This window comes from Colobus angolensis, unplaced genomic scaffold (genome assembly GCF_000951035.1).
Source record: "Colobus angolensis palliatus isolate OR3802 unplaced genomic scaffold, Cang.pa_1.0 Scaffold35, whole genome shotgun sequence".
In the NCBI taxonomy this organism is placed as follows: Eukaryota; Metazoa; Chordata; class Mammalia; order Primates; family Cercopithecidae; genus Colobus; species Colobus angolensis.
The window spans coordinates 7,036,673-7,058,931 of NW_012116821.1; the positions used below are offsets into that span (position 1 = coordinate 7,036,673).

A 22,259-nucleotide genomic window follows, 5' to 3' on the forward strand; every position below is an offset into this window, starting at 1 on the left:
GCTCCTGGCAGCCACAGCACCAAGTCTGGTGGCCACGTTCAACTTTGCAGAGTGAACTGCAAAGGGAACGAGGAAGAGGCTCTGAGGCTTGGATACCTGGCTGTCCTGCTGCTTCCTCATCCTCGTGCTGTCGGCCTGTGCCCTGGCCAGGGCCTGCCTGAGAGCCAGGATCTGCTGACGAAATAAACCCACTTTTCGCTCTGCCATCAGCTTGATGCGCAAACACTCTTTTTTACTTTGAATAGATTCCTGTAAACATCCCAAACACAGTAAGATAGAAAATAGGTTTCCTTTCCAGATTTTTAGTTTCAAAAGCAGTATCTAAACCACTTTCCCATCCATTCTTCTTTCAAACTTCTGGTAGAAAGGAGCTCCTACTAGTCACTGCTTCCATGATTTTATTTTATTTTATTATTTATTTGTTTAGAGATGGAGTCTTGCTCTGTCAACCCAGCCTGGAGTACAGTGGTACAATCTTGGCTCACTGCAACCTCTACCTCCCAGGTTCAAGCAATTCTCCTGCCTCAGCCTCCTGAGTAGCTGCGACTACAGGTGCCCGCCACCACACCCAGCTAATTTTTTTGTATTTTTAGTAGAGATTGGGTTTCACCATGTTGGCCAGGCTGCTCTCAAACTCCTGACCTCAGGTGATCCACCCACCTTGGTCTCTCAAAGTGCTGGGATTATAGGCATAAGCCACCATGCCCAGCCCACTTCCATGATTTTAATTCAGAAGAGGGTAACATATCAGAGTAAATACTTTCAGAAACAGGATGTGAAAGTTTCCAAATAGCCATCAATATGCACTTTGGATTCAATTTGCCTTAAAGCAGATTTCTCACTTATTATTTTGTGACTTCATTTTCCTCAGATACTCATGTATGAAACCCAAAGATATGCAGTATTTTGACAAAGCAGCCTCAAGCCCTTGGTGAAGCCTTTCCTCCATCTTTTCACTTCCTTCCCTTATGCTGAATTCTCTGATCTGTTCTTTCTTGCCCCCTTTGCTTCTGCCCCCTTTCTATTTCTCCTGAAGTTCTCACATGGCCTGTTCCCAGGAAAAATCGCTAACTGTCAGATCCTTCAGGATGGCTGACCCTGACACCTGACACCACTGCTACTCATAGCTACAGTGACACCATGGCAGCTGCAGCCATAGAGGCTTGGGATCAGCCATCCTGGGGACTGGTCTGGACCTCCCCCACCAGAGCTCACCTTCTCTGCCCTGCTCAGCTGGGCCTGGAAGCGCGCCTGCTGCACAGCCAGCCTCCAGCGGCCCAGGCTCCTCACTTTGCACACCAGGGTGGCCAGGCTGCAGTTGTCCTGCTCCAAGGCCCACAGCTGTTCCTGCTAAGAAGTCTCATTTTCAGAAAAGTCTGCCCCCAACATTTTCATAGGAAGGGCACAAACCCTAACATCACTAACATGTCTTCCAGAAGATGACACAATTGTGCAGTGTATCCTCGTGTCCCCTTTAAAATGCCTGATGCAATGCTTTCTCAGGGAAATCAGGCTGGAATGCTAACGGGGTGAATGGTGGGGTCAGATGCTAGGATGAAACACTGATAGCCCATTGCTAAATGAAATCACATACTTTGGCTGGGTTTTCTTTCATTCCTTCATCAGGGCTGGCAGAGCCCCATTTTTTCTTTAGGTCCTTCATATTGTCAATCCCTTCTGTTCTCACTTCATCGATGAGCTCACACACTTTCTGGATCAAATTAAGCTGATTCTCATCCAGCTTCTCCTGCAAATTGCAGACTCAAGTCAAGGAAGTAAAATGGATTTGGGTAGTGTGAAGGGCAGTTGAAGAAAAGCCATTTTGCCTTCTACAACTTAACTTTTGTAAGTAATTTCACATTAAGATGTCACCTACTCAGACAATTATTCTGACATGTACTATAAGGAAGTCACACTAGCGGCCCCGAGTGCTGTCTTTTATCCACAGGGCTTCATCATCGGGACACCAGCACATCTTAGACTGTGCCTTCCTTGTCAACACCAAGGCAGGCTGAGCCAGTACGACAGTGGAAGCTCACAGGTAGAAAACCTGCTGAGCAAACTGCCCCTGGTAAGAGTTACTTGGGAAGCTGAACCAAAGATTTTTGCTGCTATGTTGACTCACAGCAGAATGTGACCAGACAAGACACTGTAATTGAGCCACTCCTGAGGAGCTCTGTTAAATATAGATAAAGTGGAGGAGGGAGTCCAGCCAACTGCCTTCCTATTTAGGATCTAACAGAAACCTCATTAGGAAATACTCTGTTCTGAATGGCTTATGGCTAAATGCCTTGTGAGGAAACAGCTTGATCAATGGTAAGTACAACTGAAGACCCAGTGCTAGGGACTGAATTGTGTCTTCCCCAGATTCATATGTTGAAACCCTAACCAGCAGTGTGACAGTATCTAGAGATAGGATCTTTAGGAGGTAATTAAGATTAAACTGAGGACATAAGGGTGAGGCCCTATTGCAATAAGACTGTGGTCTTATAGGAAGAGGGAGAGAGACCTTTCTTTTTCTCCATCTCTGCCATGTGAGGGCACAGTGAGAAGGCAGCTACCTGCAAGCCAGGAAGCATGCCCTCAGCCAGAAGCAGACTACGCTGGCACCCTGATCTCAGACTTCTGGCTTCCAGAACTGTGAGAAATATACTTTCTGTTGTTTAAGCTGTGCAGCCTATCGTATTTTGTTACGGCAGCCTGAGCAGACTGAGACACCCAGTGTCTTTGGGGTGAGAGGGAGGGTAGGGGTGTCCTCTCACTTCTAAACCACTTCCCTAGAGAGGAAGGCAGGAGGAGGGTGCCCAGCTGGGAGCCACGGAAGGAAGCCTGGCTCTGGCCACACAGTAGAAGCTTTAGCAACTTCATGGGATGCTGGAATATAACAGGAATTCCCTACTGTAGGGAGGCTTGGTGGAACCACTTCAGCCTGGGAAACAGAGAGAATCCACTTTTTAACTAGGAATTTGGCAGAAGCTAAAAGGAACTTAAGACATTTCTCAACAATCTCACACCTGAAAGATGGCTTAGCAGATTCCAGCTGTCACTGTCTGCCCATTCCTCTCTTGCAACACCAGACCCAATACATTTTGGGTTTGATCCTTTAATACGTGTAATCATTTACACTGCAGGTAAGAAGAAATTCTTGCTGGAATGACCAGGCCAAGGTGAGCACCGGTGGGAGCTGCTGTTAACCTAATAACCCTGGGGGCCACTCTGCAATCCCTGGGGAGAGATGCAAGGACCCAAATGGGGCTGGCTTTGGGGTGTATCCAATAGCAGGGAAGGGGACAGGGTTGGGGGACGCTGTGGACTTGCAGGTGGTAGGTTGTACTGAAATTCACACCGGTGAGTCAGCTGGACCAGTCTCCCTGATGGCCCATTTTAGGCATGGGGCATCTATCTTACGGCTGCGCAAACATCAGATGAAAGCGATTGGCTTCCACAATGCTGCGGGTGCACGCGCACCCCATCACTTCTCTGCAATGGGATCTTTGCTGACAGGTCAGCAGCTTGTTGACATTGAATGTGAGAGTGAAGCTGGCAGGCATTTTGAGGGTTTGAAAAAATTCTGGAAGTTGATTCAAATTCTGAATGTGCCCAGGGAGTTCTCCAGAGGCACCTGCTGCTACCTACGTAAGGTCTGGCCTGTCACAGGCACTGTACTCTGGAAAGTCACACTAACAGATAAAATGGTGGTAGAAACTGGGGAGGTGGGGAATTTGGAGCAGCAGAACACTCTCTTCTCCCAACAGCAATCAGTGACAGTGGCAACTGTCAATAGAGGGTAAAAGACAGACTTCTGTATTATCCCCAAATTTAGTGTCTATCATGGTTAATGACAACCCATTGCCGACTCTCTTTCTGCAGTGAAAGCTTAGAGCTAGAAAATTCTTCAGGCCTAAGAATCTCTTGTTACCACAAAGCCCATTATTCTGTCATCGATCCCTGGGTGTGCAGCCACCGTGGGAATCCGTTACACTAGGCTCCCCAATGGGTGGCCCAGATGTTCGACACAGGACACTTACTTTTATGTGTAAACAGGTCTGAAACAAAGCTCGAACTAATGCCTCATATTCTTCTTGGACTTCTTTTCTAATCTGCTTCTTGAGATTCAGATTCACCTCTTCCAAGTCTGTGAGTTGGGCTCTCAGAGTGGTGATTTCTATGATCATATCATGACTGAGCTCTGCAACCTAGAAGCAAGAGAAAATGTGTGTGTGTGTGTGTGTGTGTGTGTGTGTGTGTGTGTGTGTGTGTGTGTGTGAAAAACAATTTAGGAGTTTCAAACTGCTCCTACAAAATAGTTTCTTATAGATCAGTATTGAATTTCACTTCCATTTTAAACCTAATGAAGAGAGTGAACATTCTGCTGCATAAATGTGGGCAGAAGAATTTAAGGACAATTCAAAGGTTCCAGAATAGTGCCAGACACTGGTTGGTGAAGTGACCCCAGAAAAGCTAGTACATAGGCCCTTTTCAGTTAGAGAAAAATACTTCAACTGTCTTGGCCTCCATCTCCAAACTGGCCTCCCCTTGACACCTCAGCCCAAACATCCCTTTTCTTTTTTGGAATACACTTTATTTAATTTATTTAATTAATTTATTTTTGAGATGGAGTTTCGCCCTTGCTGCCCAGGCTGGAGTGCAGTGGCGTGATCTTGGCTCACCGCAACCTCCACCTCCCGGGCTCAAGCGATTCTCCTGCCTCAGCCTCCTGAGTAGCTGGGATTACAGGCATGCAGCAGCACACCTGGCAAATTTTGTATTTTTAGTAGAGACAGGGTTTCTTCATGTTGGTCAGGTTGGTCTTGAACTTCTGACCTCAGGTGATTTACCCGCCTCGGCCTCCCAAAGTGCTGGGATTACGGGCATGAGTCACCACGCCCAGCCTGGAATGCACCTTAAGTGGCATCAAAAGAAAACAAACAATAACAACAAAACTCCCCAAAGTAACAACAAAAACAGAACAAAACAAGACTAGTACAAAATAACAAAAGTGACCAAAAAACTCAAGGGAAAAAAAATGCACCCTAAGGAGGGTTGCTTGCCAAAAGTGAAAGCACACTCCTCGGTGCTCCAGCAGTGGACCTTCACTGACGGGGCTTCTACAGGTGACACAAGCAAATGACACTAAGGTGTCCCACAGCTGGCTAACCCTGAGAGTGTGGATGTGAGAAATGGAGAAGAGAACCTTTTTAATAGGAAATGACCTACCTGGCCAGCACTGTCTTCAGGTGGACCCTGGCCTCTTCGTGCAGCATCTAATTCCCGAGCAGGAGAAAGCAGTACACAACCAAACTCAAACATTTCGTCTTCCAATCACGGCTCAGGTCAGCACAACGCATTCCAAACACTTCCTATTTGTGTTAATGGAGCCCCATTTTGAGAACCTTAGGCTGTGCCTGGAGCTGAGACTGTGTGTGTTGCCCCACTGGACTTCAGGATGCTTGACACGGCCTCAAAAGACAACATCGACTTCCAGGTACCCACACTGATGCCAAGAACTGAGTAATGGGGATAGGCCAAAATGGAGGTGGCTCCAAGGCTCATTATTTGACATTTTAATACTTCATTTGGTGTTTTGGCTGGTCTTTTAGACTTTTGAACTTTTCTAAGGTATAAAGTAAAATCACACTAAACCTCTGATGCAATCTACCTTCACCATAGTGGGCAGCCCAGGGCAGGCGGACTGACTCTTCTGTCCCACCAGTGGGCTCATATGTTAAGGAAGTCTCCCAGTGAGACTGACCCATGACATCCATCCTGAAGGGAGAGTTTACTCAAGGATCCTGGCTTCTTTCCCAGACCAGGAACAGCGCACAGTGCCTTGTGTTTGCTGAGGGTGGAAAGGTCAGCTGTGTACCTTCCCCTGCAGGGCCAGCCCCTTTGTTGCTCACCTTTTGTATTTCCCCGCTGGACACCTCCAAAGCACATAACCTAGTGTGCAACTGAGAATACCAGAGCCCAAGGGAATGAGCCAATGAGCAGAGAGATTTGAGGGTACCATTCACCCTCAATTCTGGCATAAGAATCACTAGATTCACCTCAACCCTCTCAGTTTTACTTTTCTGAGTGCCTCCTGAGCCTCCCTGCCCACACCCATTCCCCACTGCAGTTCTCGTCTCTCTGGGAGCCTACTTGCTCTTTCTGGCTGAGCCTCTGCCTAGCGTGATGCAACACATGCTCATAGCACGTGGAGTAGGTCTCAAAGTTGCTGCGTTCTCTTGCCATCACCTCACAACCCAGGGAAAGGAGGCAGGCCTCAAGGTGATCTTTTCTGAAAGGAAAGAGGCATTCATTATTCACAGCCACTCCAGCAGGGCAGCCTCACCATGCCAGGGCCCCAGGCACTCTTTGCCTTGGCTCACGGACCCACTTTTGTTTCTCCTCTGTATCCAACCACAGGCTGTAGCCTTGCAAGTCTCTCTTTCAGGTCGGCTTTGAACATTTGTAGGGACACGAGGACAGTGGAAGCCCACATAGCATGTGGTGAAACATTGAAAGGTTATAAATCAAACTAACAAACTATCAGAATGAAATGTTTAATTCTCCTACCTTGAAAAACAGACCTGAAAACTGACCTGGAAAGCCAGATTTGAATTTATTATTCCTGGACTACTGTTTGTTTGTTTGTTCGTTTATTTGTTTGTTTTTTAGGTGGGGTCTTGCTCTGTTGCCCAGGCTGGAGGGCAGTGGCGTGATCTCAGCTCACTGCAGACTTGGCCTCCCAAGTTCAACCAATTCTCCCACCTTAGCCTTCCAAGTAGCTAGGATTATAGGGGTGCACCACCATGCCCAGCTAATTTTTGTATTTTTAGTAGAGACGGGGTTTCTCCATGTTGGCCAGGCCGGTCTCAAACTCCTGACCTCAGGTGATCCACCCACCTCGGCCTCCCAAAGTGCTGGGATTACAGGTGTGAGCCACCGCGCCCAGTCGACTACTCTCAGTTCTGTGCTGAAGTAGGGACACATGGCGAGAGCTGGTCCCCAACCTATAGTTTACTGTGTGGCCCCCTTCTCTTCCCAGCTCTCGCCTCACGTCATGCTGTGAGGTCTTCACATGCCTGTGAGCGGACATCCTAACCCGCATGTCCAAACTCCATCCACACTCCCAGTTGCTCCTTGGTCACTTCCAGGCCAGGGGTGTGCACACTAGTGATGAGGTCCACTCTCACTCTGGGGAAGGTGATCCAGGGAAGATGCCCATTCAGGCCATGGACTCAGGGAATTCCAGGTCCCAGGTACTTGGAGCATGTTCTAAAATGAAGGTGAGGGCTCTGAGTGGACATGTCCCTATGGCCCAGGGGATTTCTTACCTTGTGAGGAAGGTCATAGCTGGAGAAAGGCCAGAGAGGGGCCCTCTGCTATATGGGTATCTGGCAGGGGCTTCTCTTGCTCTAGTCTAAGGGCCACACAGCTCATTCTCTAGGCAATTCCACTCACTCCCTTTCTCCAGGAGATTGGGCATGCTTTTTGAAGAGTTGGCAATTAAGGAACAGCCCAACTTTCCAAGGCAGGCTTAGATTTAGGTTCTGGAGAGAAATGGGAGCTAACATTTGGAAGGTAGGACAGAGTTACCCAACTAGGACCTGCATATCTACGCGAGTGTGTTTGTCCCTCTGTGCATCAGTGAGTGTGTCTCTGCGTGTGTATCTATCTGCAGGGATGGGGGGTGAGAAAGTTTGTGGGGCCAAGTCTAGGACCCAGCCTACACTGTAACGTGAATTTTATCTGTGACACTTCTGGGGTCAGGCCAGCTCCTGCCCCCTGGCCATCTGCCATTGATGCCAGCCCTGTGCACTTGGCCTTCTGGAAGCAGCCCATGAAGCAGCCGTTGTGGCTTCCGTGGGCTCAGGCTTCTCTGGGCTCTCAGGGCAATTTATTTCCTAAAACCTGCTCTGCAACTTACCCCTGCCTCCCTGGGTCAGTGTAAATGTCAGCTGTGCTTCTGTCAAAATGCAGTGTGAGTGGGTACCATTGGCCAGTTTCTTCTCTGAAACCCTGGCTGGCATAAGAGCTGCAGACTCAGATTATTGGCCCAGTTCTGCCCAGTAAGCAGCACCGCCTTCCACTGGGCTGTTCTGTTACCACCATTCAAACCTGAACCACGATGGATGGCACTGGGTGAAAGAGCAGCAGATTGCCCCAGGGATTCTTCAAGAGAACCAGCCTGGAATGCAGCATGGCAAGCACTTGGGCCTTGCTATGGCCAAAGTCTAGCCCTGAAGCCTGCCAGCAGCAATTGAGTTTCTGTGGTTTGCTTCATCTTGGAATCCCTTGTAACAATTTGTTAAATATCAGGCACACACGAGGTATTTTGAAGATGTTTCTAAAATACCCACCTCTGCTGACAAAACACTTCAGTGGGCTGGGGAGCAGTGGCTCACACCCGTAATCCCAGCGCTGTGGGAAGCCGAGGCAGGCAGATCACTGGAGGTCAGGAATTCAAGACCAGCCTGGGCAACATGGTGAAACCCCGTCTCTATTAAAAATACAAAAATTACCCAGGTGTGGTGGCATGTGCCTGTAATCCTAGCTACTTGGGAGGCTTCATGAAGCAGGAGCATCATTTGAACACAGGAGGTAGAGGATGCAGTGAGCCAAGATTACACTATCTCTATGATGGAGACGGGGGCGTGGCTGGAAGAGTAAGTTCACTGTCACTGCAGATGGTCCAGAGGAGGATAGAAGACTACCAGGCACAGACTTTGGAGGGGCGGGAGCATCCTGAGGACCCTGACTTCAAGACACTGGCAGGCTGACACCACCCTCTTCAAGTGTGCCCAGAGTGTGGGGTGTACCTGATACGGGTTTGCCCTGCCTACTGACATCCATGCTTCTTTCCCACAAGACCTCAATGTTGGGGTGAAGCATACAGATAAGAAATGAGAGGGACTTGAGTTACAAAACTGTTGTCTTTATTGTGTTAAACATAAAATTTGTCATTGTATCATTTTTAAAGGTACAGTTCAATGGCATTTAAGTATATTCACATTGCTGTGCAACCATCACCACCATCCACTGCCAGAACTCTTCATCTTGTAAAACAAAAACTCTGTACCCAATAAACAATAATTACCTATTCTTTCCTCTCAGCCCCTGGCAACTACCATCCTTTCTGTCTCTCTGAATTTGGCTACTCTAGGTACCCCATATAAGTAGAATCATAGAGTATTTGTGCTTTTGTGAGTGGCTGATTTCACTTAGCAATAATGTCTGCAAGGTTCATCCACACTGTAGCATGTATCAATGTATCAGAATTTCCTTTTTTTTTTTTAAGATGGATTCTCACCCTATCGCCCAGGCTGGAGTGCCATGGCACAATCTTGGCTCCCTGCAACTTCCACCTCCCGGGTTCAAGCAATTCTCTTGCCTCAGTCTCCCAAATAGCTGGGACTACAGGCGTGTGCCACCACACCCAGCTAATTTTTGCATTTTTAGTAGAGACGGGGTTTCACCATGTTGGCCAGGCTGGTCTCAAACTCCTGGCCTCAAGTGATCTGCCCACCTCGGCCTCCCAAAGTGCTGGGATTACAGGCATGAGCCACCGCATCTGGCCAGAATTTCCTTTCTTTGTAAGGTGAGCCACAAATTTTTTCCATCCTTTTATCTGATAGGTCCCACCCTAACCACTTCCTTGTCTCAAGGATGGGAAACTACTTCACCCACTCAGAGTACCCAGTACCATGTTTGTTTATGATTGAAAGCTTAAACTAATACATGTAAGTCATCAAGTTGTGAGGAAAAATGTATCCCCAACCAAGCTTGTGAATTCTCTACCTCATAAGAACTGAGATGTGTATTAGAAAATAATGGAGAACATCTGAAGAACTTGGAAAAATATAAATTTGGAGAAGGCATTTTAAAAAATGAAGTATGTTTTGTCAAGTCAAATTTCTTTAAATGGTTGAGTTTCAAAGGAAACTGGATTCACAGTTACCTAAAAGCACTTGTTAACACTCCTCAAAACTCTGTTACAGTCAAATATCCATGTTTACTCTCTTATCCTGTCTTTTCAGTGGATTGCTTTGATTTAGCAAGGCACTTCCTGCCAAGAATAAACATGTTTCAAAACTCAAGGACTGTGTATATGCATGTGTGCATGTATTAAATGTATATTATTATTTAATATAACATATAGAGTTGTTATGGATTCGAATATTTTTTCTGGAAGGACACACACAGATTGCTGAAGCTGGCTTCCTTTGCAGAGAGGAAGCTGGAGATGGTGGCATGGGGATGGGTGAAAATGATACCTTTCTGTGCTGTTGGCTTTTTTTCATATGCTACATTTTAATGTTTTCTAGGTAACTGCATTACAGGCTATTTTGGTTTTCCTCACTTAGGCTTTTCATACTAACAACTTAACAACAGAATATGTCACTAAAAATCAACTCATTCGTAAACTCCAAAGTTACTTTAAAAAATTGACCAAATTTGAAATTTGCCAACATATATATTCTAATGACTCAGATCTTTACTAGAAATCAATTTTTTCCCAAAATTAAAAACTAATGATTATAGCTGGGCATGGTGGCTCACAACTGTAATCCCAGCACTTTAGTAGGCCAAGGCAGGTGGATCATCTGAGGTCAGGAGTTCGAGACCAGTCTGGCCAACTTGGTGAAACCTCGTCTCTACAAAAAATACATAAAAATTAGCCAGGTGTGGTGGCACATGCCTGTGGTCCCAGCTACTCAGGAGGTCGAGGCAGGAGAATCACTTGAACCTGGGAGGCGGAGGTTGCAGTGAACCGAGATTGTGCCACTACCCTCAAGCCTGGGAGACTCTGTCTCAAAATAATAATAAAGAAAAAAACAAACAACTAACAATTGCTCTATTTTGGGCTTAGCCTCAGTATTCATATAATCATTCTTAGGGAATAAGGGAAGCATTAGGAGAGCAGTTAAATGAGAAAGTTTTCCTTGTTTGGGATGATGTTATAAAAACCAACAGAATGACTAATTCTCAATACATACCTCTACTCCATCATCCTGATAATTCTGCATTAATCTCTGTTTAAATTTTTCAACTATTTGTGGTCTTGAGACTGAAAAGTTTTCTTTCATGACTTGGTGTTTCCAGAGATCTAGGGGGAAAAACATACCGGCACTAGTATCACAAAACATTGTACTGTCATTAATGGCTCTAAAATGGCGACTCTGAGACAGAACACGGGACACAATAAGCTGTTTCCAAACTCAGCTGCCCCTTGATACATGCAGGGGACTGGGGATTGTTTCCAAGAACACCCTCAGATCCTGAATCCATGCATATTCAAGTCCTGCCGTCAGCCCTGGGGAACTCGTGGATACAAATATCTGCCCTCTGCACACATGGTTTTCACATCCCGAATGCTGTATTTTCTATCCTTGTCTGGTCAAAAAAAATCTGTGTATCAGTGGACCTGCACAGTTCAAACCATGCTGTTCAAAGGTCAACTGTATGCAAAAACTAATGGGGGTTGTGTAACTGGGGATCCAGGACCCTCTAGAACATGGAAACTAGGAAGATCTCTCACCTGACTCCTAATGCAAAGATTTGGAAGAGAACCTGTGAAATCCAGGGAACAACATTCCATTACCATAACTAAAAACCCCAAATCAAATATTAGTATTAATCCTACATGATGTTTATTTTTACTAAGGCCTTCTATGTATCTGCCAATTATTTTGGTCTAAAACAATGATCAGAAATAAATGAAGAGCTATTTATCTGCTTAAGTTCCTAATGCTAGAGGGCAAAATTAACTTGAATACGTAGTAATAAAAAAGGAGAGGAAATTCTCCTTTTTTAGAAGAGAGAAGATAGAGTTACAGGTTAGAAATGTTGACAGACTGAACTTTAGCTCCAAGATTGAAGCAGCAATATGGCTGACACAGATGGGATGAGGCATATACAAAGTTCCCCTGAGGCCAGGAGTTCAGCCAGGGCAACATAGTGAGACTCCATCTCCACAAAACATTTAAAATAGACAGGCGAGGTGGTCCATGCCTGTAGTCCTAGCTACTTGGGAAGTTGAGGTGGGAGAATCCCTTGAGCCCAGGAGGTCAAGGTTACAGTGAACCATGATTACATACATCACTGCACTCCAGTCTGGGAAACAGGTTGAGACCCTCGCTGTAAAAGAAAAATTTAAAGGGGTTGCACGTGATCAGTAGCTGCAACACTAGAAAGATGGCAGAACAAGAGCAAAGAAAAATCCTTTTGGTTCCAGAAAATCTCCTGAAAAAGAGGAAGGCTTATCGAGCTCTCAAAAGCCACCCAGTCAAAGCAGGCACTTTTGGCAAAGAAGGAGCAGAGGAAAGGAAAAGGGCTCAGGTTTAAACGACTGGAATCATTCCTACATGGTTCCTGGCGGCAGAAACATGACAAGGTGCATCTCAGACAACTAGAAGTGAAACTTCACGCCTTGGAATTGCCAGATAAACATTCCTTGGCCTTTGTTGAATGCATCGAAAGGATTAATGGTGTGAGTTTACTGGTACACAGAACCATTGCAATACTTCGCCTAAAGAAAATTTTCAGTGGTGTCTTTGTAAAAGTAACCTCCCAGAACCTAAAAATGCTGTGTATAGTGGAACCTTATGTGACCTGGGGATTTCAAATCTGAAGTCTGTCCGGGAACTCATTTTGAAACATGGACAATCTGAGGTCAAGAATAAGACCATCCCTCTGACAGGCAACACAGTGATTGAGGAGCACGTGGGGAAGTTTGGCATCATTTGCTCGGAAGACCCCATTCATGAAATTGCCTTCGTAGGGAAGCATTTCCAGGAGATCTCATGGTTCTTGCACCCTTCCCACCTCTCCGTGGCCTGTAATGCTACCTAAAATAGAGTGGGCTTCCTCAAGGAGATGGGCACACCTGGCTATTGAGATGAACACATCAATCAGCTCATCTGCCAGCTGAACTAGACCCAGGTGTCAAACTGCAGTAAATTTTTGTCAATGAAGTGGGAGCATGTGTTGTTGTTTTTTGGGAATTTTTATCAAGTATCTTCAGATAAGATTATTTCCTGCTTTATCTTCAAAACTGGAAAGGAAGCGCCAAAGAAAAGACAGTAGCTGGCCAGGCACGGTGGCTCACGCCTGTAATTCCAACACTTTGGGAGACTGAGGCAGGCAGATCACCTGAGGTCAGGAGTTCAACATCAGCCTGACCAACATGAAGAAACCCTGTCTCTATTGAAAACACGAAAATTAGCTGGGCATGATGGTGCATACCTATAATCCCAGCTACTCGGGCGGCTGAGGCAGGAGAATTACTTGAACCCGGGAGGCGGAGGTTGCTGTGAGTCAAGATCGCGCCACTGCACTCCAGCCTTGGCAATAAGAGCGAAACTCCATCTCAGAAAAACAAAACAACAACAAAAAACAACCCAAAAAACAAAAGACAGTAGCTTATGTTCATGGCAAGCACCTCTCATCACAATCGAGCTCCAAGAAAAAATTTTAGTGTTTTCTGCATTGGCTGCTGCCCCATCTGAAATCAGCACATTCCATGGAGGAAGGAGTCCTGCTTTGCTGCATCTTCTATCCTAGGATTTAATGTTGGTAAAAGAGTAACTCTAGCATCTGTACAAGGCTCCCTAAGACTCCCACAGCAGTCGACCAAGCCCAGAGACATAATTGATTCTGGAGATTCCTGGGGCCTTGTTTTGAAAAAGACTTGAAATACACATAGGAAGAAACTCACAAAAATAAATGTTCACTTGTCTCTGCAAAAAACAAAAAATAAATTAAATAAAATTAAAATAAAATAAAAAAATTAAAGAAAATAACCAGTTATTCAGAGGAACATTGGTTATGGCAGCAAAAGCTTGGAAGCACCAAGTGTCCACCCTTCAGGGCGTAGTTATTTAAACTATGGCCTACCCTTCCAATGAAATAGTACGCAGTTGTGAAAAAAAGAAAAATTATCCATATACTGTTATGAAAAGAAGCACAGATTGTTAAATGAAAAAGGCAAGGTGCAGAACAGTGGCCATAAAGTGACACATTTTATAAGAAAGATAACTACGATGATAATAAAGGGGGAGGACATCCCCTCAAACCTGCTAGGATCACTACTCCAGAAACTCCCCTTTCTTCTCTATCATCATTTCTCCCCTCTTTCCTGGATCACTCACAATAGCACAGCTGATTTCTCCCATCTCACAAAAACCTTTCTCTTGACCCCACTTCACCCATCAGCTATTGCCTCATTTCTTTGTATCCTTTTGTAGCAAAAGTCCCAGAAAGAGAAGTCTACACTTAATCTGCCCTTGATGTCCTACCAACTCCCTCTTAACTCCACTTACCTGGTTTTCACTTCCACCACTTACTGAAACTGATTTTGTCACAAACACCAGTGATCTTCATGTGGCTAAAGCCAGTGGTTTTACTCAACTACCAACAGCATTTCACACAATGTGTCACTTCTTCCTGCTTGAGAAATCTCCTTCACTAGGCATTGGGACACTGCGGTGCCCTAGTTTTCCTAACTCACTGTTTGTTCCTTCTATTCCTTCTAGATGTCTTTTGCTATTTCTCCTCCCTTGCCACCCCCAGCTGTTAACATTAGAGTGTCCCAGGTTTCAGCCGTGGTCCACCTCCTCACTTCTATATATGTTCATTCCCTTGCTGTTCTCATCTCGTCTCACAGCTAAATAGCATTCATATCCTGACAACTCGCAAATTTAGATCCAATACTCACTTGGCATGTCTTCTTGGATGTCTAAAAGGCATTTAAAACTTAATTTGTGCATAATCAAATTCCCAATCTTCCCTCCCTAACTTGTTTCACAGTTTTCCTCTCAGTTGATAGAAATTCTATCTTCCCAATTGAAAACACTGGAGTCATAACTGGCTCTTCTCTTTCTCACACACCTAATAATCCCAACCCATTAGTGCCTGCTTCACAATAAGCCCAGAGTCTGACCACTCAATATTTCCATTGCTCCCAACTTTGAGCCACCATCACTCCTTTCTTCAGTAATTGCAATAACCTCCACACCAGCTTCTTTCTTCTTTCACCCTTTCTTCCTTCACAGCCTATTCTCCACACCTTAGCCAGAGACATTCTGTCAAAATATAAGCCAGATCATGATGTTCAAAATCTGAGACTGTGTCCCCACTGCATTTGGAGTAAACACAAAAGCCTCAAAAGGCCTTGCATGGTCTGCCTCCTTCCCCCTCCCTCTCTGACTTCAACGCTTACTACTTTCTCTCCCTCACGGTCTCCACTCCAGCCACACTTAGGTCCTTGCTATTCCTTGAATATAATAGGCATGCTCTGCATAGGGCCTTTGTATGGCTTGTTCCTTCTGTCTGAAATGCTCTTCCTTTAGATACCCGCATAGCTCAATTCCTCACCTTATTACAAACTTTTGCTCAAAACATCACTCAGTGAGGCCTACCCTAATCACCCTACTTAAAATTGCAATGGGCCCCCTTCAAACCTCCGCAACACCACCCTTCCTTACTCCATTATTTTCTTCTTTCTTATGTTATCGCTTGTTGTCTACCCCTTCCTAGATTATAAACTCAATGAAAGTAAGAATTTTTGCTTAATGAAAGGAAGAGTATATTCCTAAAATATTTCCTAAAATATAGTAGCCTAGGACATGGAATAGTTCCTATAATGAAAGAATGTAAATATTTATTGAATAGTCATTGAATGAAAGAATGAATATATGCACAAAGCAGCACTGAAAGGACATATAGAAAACTAATGAAAGTGGTTACATACAGGCAGCAGACTAGGGTGCAAGAGGGTTCATAGTGACAAGACTCTAAATGTATATTTTTCATCATTTTGAGTTTGGAACCATGTGCATATATTATCTGTTAAAAATAAGATATTTAGAAATAACATTACAGTGGTGGGACGATGTGAGAATGTCAGCACTGCTTGACTTCCATCCACATGGAAGAGCAAAAGCACATGTACATGTTAATTATATTGGTAAGAACTGGCTGGATAGGGCCTACCTCCTCGTGGTGGTCCCGGGGGATACTGAAGGGAACAGATCTATGGAATTGGACTTAGGAGACACGCTCCACCTCGTTCCGTTTTCTGTTAATGGGGGGTGCTGGTCATCAGCAGGATACCTGCCAGCCTGCTCCCACCCCAGCTGTTTCTAATTTCAGATAAGCCTTCCTACCTGCACACTCAATTTACTGACAGGAGGCTCAGTGCCCCCAAGACGGAACACCTAGCACAGTCCACCCAGAAATGTGGGCACAACAGAGTCAGAAGCTCTGGTATTTGTACCTATGCTATTTACAGCCAAGTCCTGGTTTTGAAAATGGGATTCTACGTTTCTTCAACAACTGACTACCTTCCATAATAAACATATAAATCTGTTTTTGCTTTTCCTTTAGGAAATAAAGGCCAGAAGACATATCGCCACTGTCCCAGTACAGATGAAATGCAAAATCCAAGAGTTAATGTGCCCAGCAATTGACACTTTTTAAGATGTTTAAGACTTTTTAAAAGTCTAAGCTATGACAAGACAGGGCTCATGTGTATTTCAGATGACAAGTTGGATATCTTTCCAGGGTGCTGTTGTGGCAGGTCTCCAGCTCACAGATAAACCTGGCGAGAGACCACATCTGTTGCACACCTCTAGTTTGGGGACCCTCACCTGGCAAATCCCCAGTGAGCTGGTTTGGGGTTTAGCTCTGCACTCAGCTGAAGGGAAAACTTAACAGAGCGCTGGGCTGCATTCTCTCCTTGCTCGTGAATTCAGGTTCAGACATGCATTTGCATCTCCAGGCAGAAGTCAGGGAGCCAGGGAAAGCGGAATCCATAAGAAACAATTCCTGGCAAAGAGGAGTTGGCTGTCTCCAAATGGGTCTCATTTTCAGTGTGGGTTTGGTCATGGCTTCTTTAAGAGGAGGCAGTAGTTTTTGACAGAAGCATGGAAGTAGGAAGGAGACAGCACACTGGAGGTTGAATTAGGACTCCATTTTCTCCTCTCACTCTGTTCAGGTCATTTGACTAGAGGAAACTTTGACTTCCTGTTAGCCAAACCACTTCCCCTCTCTCCCTCTCTGCACACCACCCCCCAGCCTCCTCCCTCTAGGAAGGACAGCTTGGCTGGGTAACATTCTACTTCCCTAACCTTTGGTGCCTACAACCACCAGCCTTTGGTGCCTCAGTGGTTTCTGGGTCCCAAACCAAGGCAGAACTGAAACTTGAAGGCATACAACTGCCAATCAAGGCTGTTCTCCCAACCAGCTGGGGTGCCCCAATAAGTGGGTAGGTCGAAAGCCTTATTGCAGTGTATGTATGCATCTTGTACTCCTGTGGTTTTCAAACTGCTCCCCAGAGCACTAATTCTTTGCGTTGATAACAAATGTTTCCAAGGAAAGAAAAAGGTTTTATGGTCAAATAAATAAAGAAGTAAGTAAAATAAAAAATTTTAAAAATTGCATATTCTCTCTCCTTTGGAGATACACAGTGCATAGTTGGATAGTAAAGGCTCTAGAGTAGAGGAAACTGTTTAGCATTATTTACCCTGAGTTTCCCAAAATTATTTTGAACAAAAGACAAATGAACAAAACCCTTCTCCACCAACCCTGAAAAACATGGTAGAAATTCTCCTATCCAATGCAATCAAGTCTAAGAGTTAGTTGGTTAGTAAAAAAAAAAAAAAAAAAAAAAAAAGTCAGTTAAAGCAGAGAATGCTTTACAAATAACATGTACTATCTAAAACATTTTATTTAACTAAAAAATACATAAATTTACAAACATCTGCCAGTCATCTAACATACAGCCTAGGCCTCTTCACTGTAAGTACCCACTGACTGAAGTTCTGCACCATCTTTCTTCTATAAATCTTGGTTGATAGTTTCTAGTTCTGTTTGTTTGATTTTAGAGAGAGAAAACTTAAAGACCATGGAAATCCAAACACATCATTTTACACAATTTCACAATTTTACCTAGTCTTTTCAGTCATATGTCTCATAACCAATTTGATAACTTTTCTTTTTTCTACACAACTAGCCTTTTATTTAGCTTTTCCAAATCCTTTCAACATAATTTTTTTTTTTTTTACTTTCTTTTCTTTTTCTTTTCTTTTTTTGAGACAGAGTTTTGCTCTTGTTGCCCAGGCTGGAGTACAACGACACAGTCTCGGCCCACTGCCTCAGCCTCTTGAGTAGCTGGGATTACAGGTGCCCGCCACCACGCCTGGCTAATTTTTGTATTTTGAGTAGAGACAGAGTTTCACCATGCTGTCCAAGACAAAGTGCTGGGATCACAGGTGTGAGCCACCTTGCCTAGGCATTTTACTTTATTTTCTTTTTCAAATACATTTAATTTTTTAAGAGCAATTTTAGGTTCATAGCAAAATGGAGGGAATGTATTGAGAGGGCCCATAAAGCTCCCAGTCCTCACACACATTCTCTACCATCAATGTCCTGCCCCAGAGGTGCATTTGTTACCATCAGTGAACCTACATTGACATGTCATTATCATCCAAAGCCTATAGTTTGCATTATGGTTTACTCCTAGTGTCCTACATCCTATGGGCTTGGACAATGTATAATGACATGGATACACCACGTGAGTATCATACAGAATAGTTTCACTGCCCCCAAATCCTCTGTGTTCTGCCTATTCCTCCTTCCTACCCCCCTAAACGGGGGCAGGCACTGATCTTTTTACTCTCTCCATAGTTTCACCTTTTCCAGAATGTCATATTTGGAATCATACAATATGTTGCCTTTTCAAATTGGCTTCTTTCACTTAGTAATATGCATTTAAGCCTCTTCCATGTCTTTTCATGGCTTGACAGCTCATTTCTTTTTAATGCTTAATAATGTTTCACTGACTAGATGTGCTACAGATGACCAATTTCAATTTAGTTTTTCTAGAATCAACAGATCTCTTTCTTTTTGTATTCCTATTACACTGGTTTAGATAGTTTTTAATTAAATTATATCAACACAATGACAGTTAAAACAGGCACAAACAGGTTTGGATCAAACGGTGATCCGTGATGCTAGGTAAAACACATGCAACCCAAAAACTGTGATTAGTGAGCACTTTGCTGGCTCATGTTACCAGGAGAATGGAAAGCGTCAGGTCACCCAGAAGCCTGTTAGCAAAGAAAGGCTGGGAGAACTACTGCTTTAATATCTTGAGGAACTTGTGTTCCATGGCACTGCTGGGGAAATGCTGGCTGACACGATGCTCTTCTAAGAACTGTTTTGATTATGCTCTCTTGAAGCAAAACATTGTTGATATCTCACCTTTAATAATATATGTATACTTACATTTTGATTATATTTATTATCCTATATTATTATTTTAATATATTTTATATTTTATTTTATTTATGTGTATTTATAACTACCTACAATATTACCAATAGTGAATATCACAAAGCATGATATACTTAGGGTAGGATTCATCAACAATGAGAATGGATCTCAATCCACATTCCCAATAGTTTCCTTGACCTTTTACAATTTTTTTTGTCTGCCAGGCAGGTGGCTTACACCTATAATCTCAGCACTTTGGGAGGCAGAGGTGGGAAGATCACTCGAAGAGTTCAAGACCAGCCTGGGTAACACAGCAAGAGGATGGCTCTACAAAAAATTTTTAAAAATTAGTTGGGCATGGTGGTGTACACTGATGATTCTAGCGACTTGGAAGGCTGAGGTAGGAGGATCATTTGAGCCCAGGAGTTCAAGGCTGCAGTGAGCTATGGTGGCACCACTGAACTCCAGCCTGGGTGGCAGCGTGAGATCCTGTCTCAAAAAAAAGAAAAATTTATTGTCTATCTTCTTATCAGATATGATTAGATTATCTTTTCTGACCTCATAATGTGGCTGAGGATAAGCATGCACTAGGATTAGAAGTGTCACCTCTACTGTTTTCTCATTACTTGTGGATTGCCTGCCCATGGTCACTTCAGACACCTCAATGTAGAGTGTGGCATGTGACTCCTTACATATGGCTCTAATCTATTTAGAAGTTCTAATATTTTCTTCCCACACCCCTGTGATATATGCACTCCACTTTGGAGACTGTTGGCCTTATAACTGCTCAGAGAAAATTAGAAAATCAACTAAAAATCACTTCAATGCCAAAACATCAAAGATGAGGGATGGCAGAATCTTTGTGAACCAATGGGGCCATCTCTGCTAAGATAAGCCCCGGGGCTGAACAAAGATGTCTGGAGCTACTTTAGATAGTTTTCAGGGGTCTACTAGTTCAGCTACCGAGACCTAGCACCAGGGCCAGGTCTGGATGCCACATCCTCAGAGGCTCAATGACAAACCAGAAACTCATTCAGAAGCTGTATGATCAAGCTCCAAAACAAGGTGAGGGGGAAGGAAGGAGGGAGAGGGAGAGAAGTATTCCAGGGTTCCTTTTTTTTTTTTCTTTTTGTACAGAGTCTTGCTCTGTCACTCAGGCTGGAGTATAGTGGCAAGATCTTGGCTCACTGCAGCCTCAACGTCCCAGGCTCAAGCAATCCTCCCACCTCAGCATCTCGAGTAGCTGGGACTACAGGTGTGCACCACCACACCCAGCTAATTTTTTTTCATTTTTTGTAGAGTCAAGGTTTTACCATGTTGCTCAGGCTGGTCTCATATTCCTGAACTCAAGTGATCCACCTGCCTCAGCCTCCCAGGTGCTTCTGGGCTCCAGGAGTGTGCCACCATACCTGGCTCAGGGTTTCTTTTTGGCAGATATAAATTTCAACACTACATCAGTCAGCCTATAGGGAAGGAGAAGACCCTGAGGAAAAGGATAAGGGCTTTTGCTGTCCCCCTGGTTCTCAATACTCTCCATTCCTAACTTCCTCTGGAGAAACCTCCATTCCCAAGCTAACCCTGACCACAAAGGGTGATCTCTGCATGAAGAGGCGGCCCCTGCTTGGAAGCCCTGTTCACTATGGCTACTTCTTGCTGCCAAGATAAACAGTAGGTAGGTGGGGATTCCAATATGTTATTGCCTTCTTTGAAGGCACCAAGCCCACAGCAGTCTCAGGAAGATGACACTGAAGAAATGTATACCAAAGCACCTTGGCACACAGTGAGGACTCAATCGCTTGAATTAGGAGAACTCAGTAGAGGCAGAGATCCAGGTCTCCACACCAAGTCATGCCTGACAGACCAAAGAACAAAACAAAATGGAACCAGAAACAACAACCCTTCCCCTTCAATATTGGCATGGAGTTTAAAAGTCTTATAAGTATAGAATCAAACAAGAGTTTAGAATTGGCCAGCGCACTCCATCCAAGGTGAGGCTTTGTAATATCAACCTTGCCACTGTTAAAAATAACTCTACCCCTCCCCTCTGCCTGCCCCCCACTGCATTGAAGGCTCTTTTGCAAGCACAGCTGACAGGCACCCTGCACACGGCAGCACAACCACAAAGCAAAGATGCTTCCCCACAGCCCCTCACCCTGGGTGTCTCATAGGAACCACGGCTCCAACATGTGCAGATGGTTGCACCTGCTGCAGGCTTGTAGATTTTCTCCAAGGAATCGGAAGGGAGCCGCCTGGATGCAGCAAACACAGCACAAACAACAGGCGCTTTGTGTCTTGTTGAATGTTCTGTAACTAGAGCTCAACCACACTCAGCTCTCTGGTGGCATTAGAGACACCCAGCTGGGGAGGGGCTCACACTTTCATTGCACAGTGCCCTGTTTACAGAATTCAGTTACTCGAAGCACTAATAAAATGACTATATCTTAGGTGAAGACAGAGGTTATTAATTAACATTACAATGTCTGTGGACTTTGTCTCAAAAGGAAAACCTAATTTAAGTTCGTAGTCAGACAACTCCTCCCTAGCTCAAAGGTTATGAATTTCCTACAGAATATTCAAAGTTAGGAATAGATATTATAGTTCAGACAGGACTAGCTACATAATGCAGGGGCCTGGTGCAAAATAAAAATGTAGGACCTCTTGTTCAAAAAGCAGGAAAAAGTGTCACACAGATATTAAAAGATAGACCTTTTCCCTTTCTTCTGCAGTCTCTCTCTTCACCTGTCATGGTGTTTTTATTCGCTTTTAATGTTGCGATCTCTTGGTCATGGGAATACGTGCAGGGCAAGTGAGACCCCCATAAGCATCCAGTGGCCCTGCCTGTGACTCAGTGCGTGAATATGCATGACCCACCAGTTACCAGACTGAGGCACTAGGCCCTGCCTGGGGATGAGAAGTTGAGTCAGGCATCTCCCCTTCCCACCACCCCAATCCACCGTGGAAAGGTAACCCCCAAGAGTACTGCAACCTCTGTCCTGGGA

General features: G+C 44.5%; 1 protein-coding gene across 1 annotated transcript in view; it reads right to left on the reverse strand.

Annotated features, from left to right (window-relative positions):
* LOC105519518 (coiled-coil domain-containing protein 162-like) overlaps nt 1-22,259 on the reverse strand; it is a 44,182-nt gene that overhangs the window by 12,404 nt on the left and 9,519 nt on the right. Inside the window, 8 exon segments of the mRNA XM_011952887.1 lie at nt 97-249; nt 1,216-1,347; nt 1,595-1,747; nt 4,029-4,196; nt 5,218-5,264; nt 6,138-6,280; nt 6,573-6,579; nt 10,979-11,092. Of these exon segments, the coding sequence (XP_011808277.1) occupies nt 97-249; nt 1,216-1,347; nt 1,595-1,747; nt 4,029-4,196; nt 5,218-5,264; nt 6,138-6,280; nt 6,573-6,579; nt 10,979-11,092 (917 nt within the window).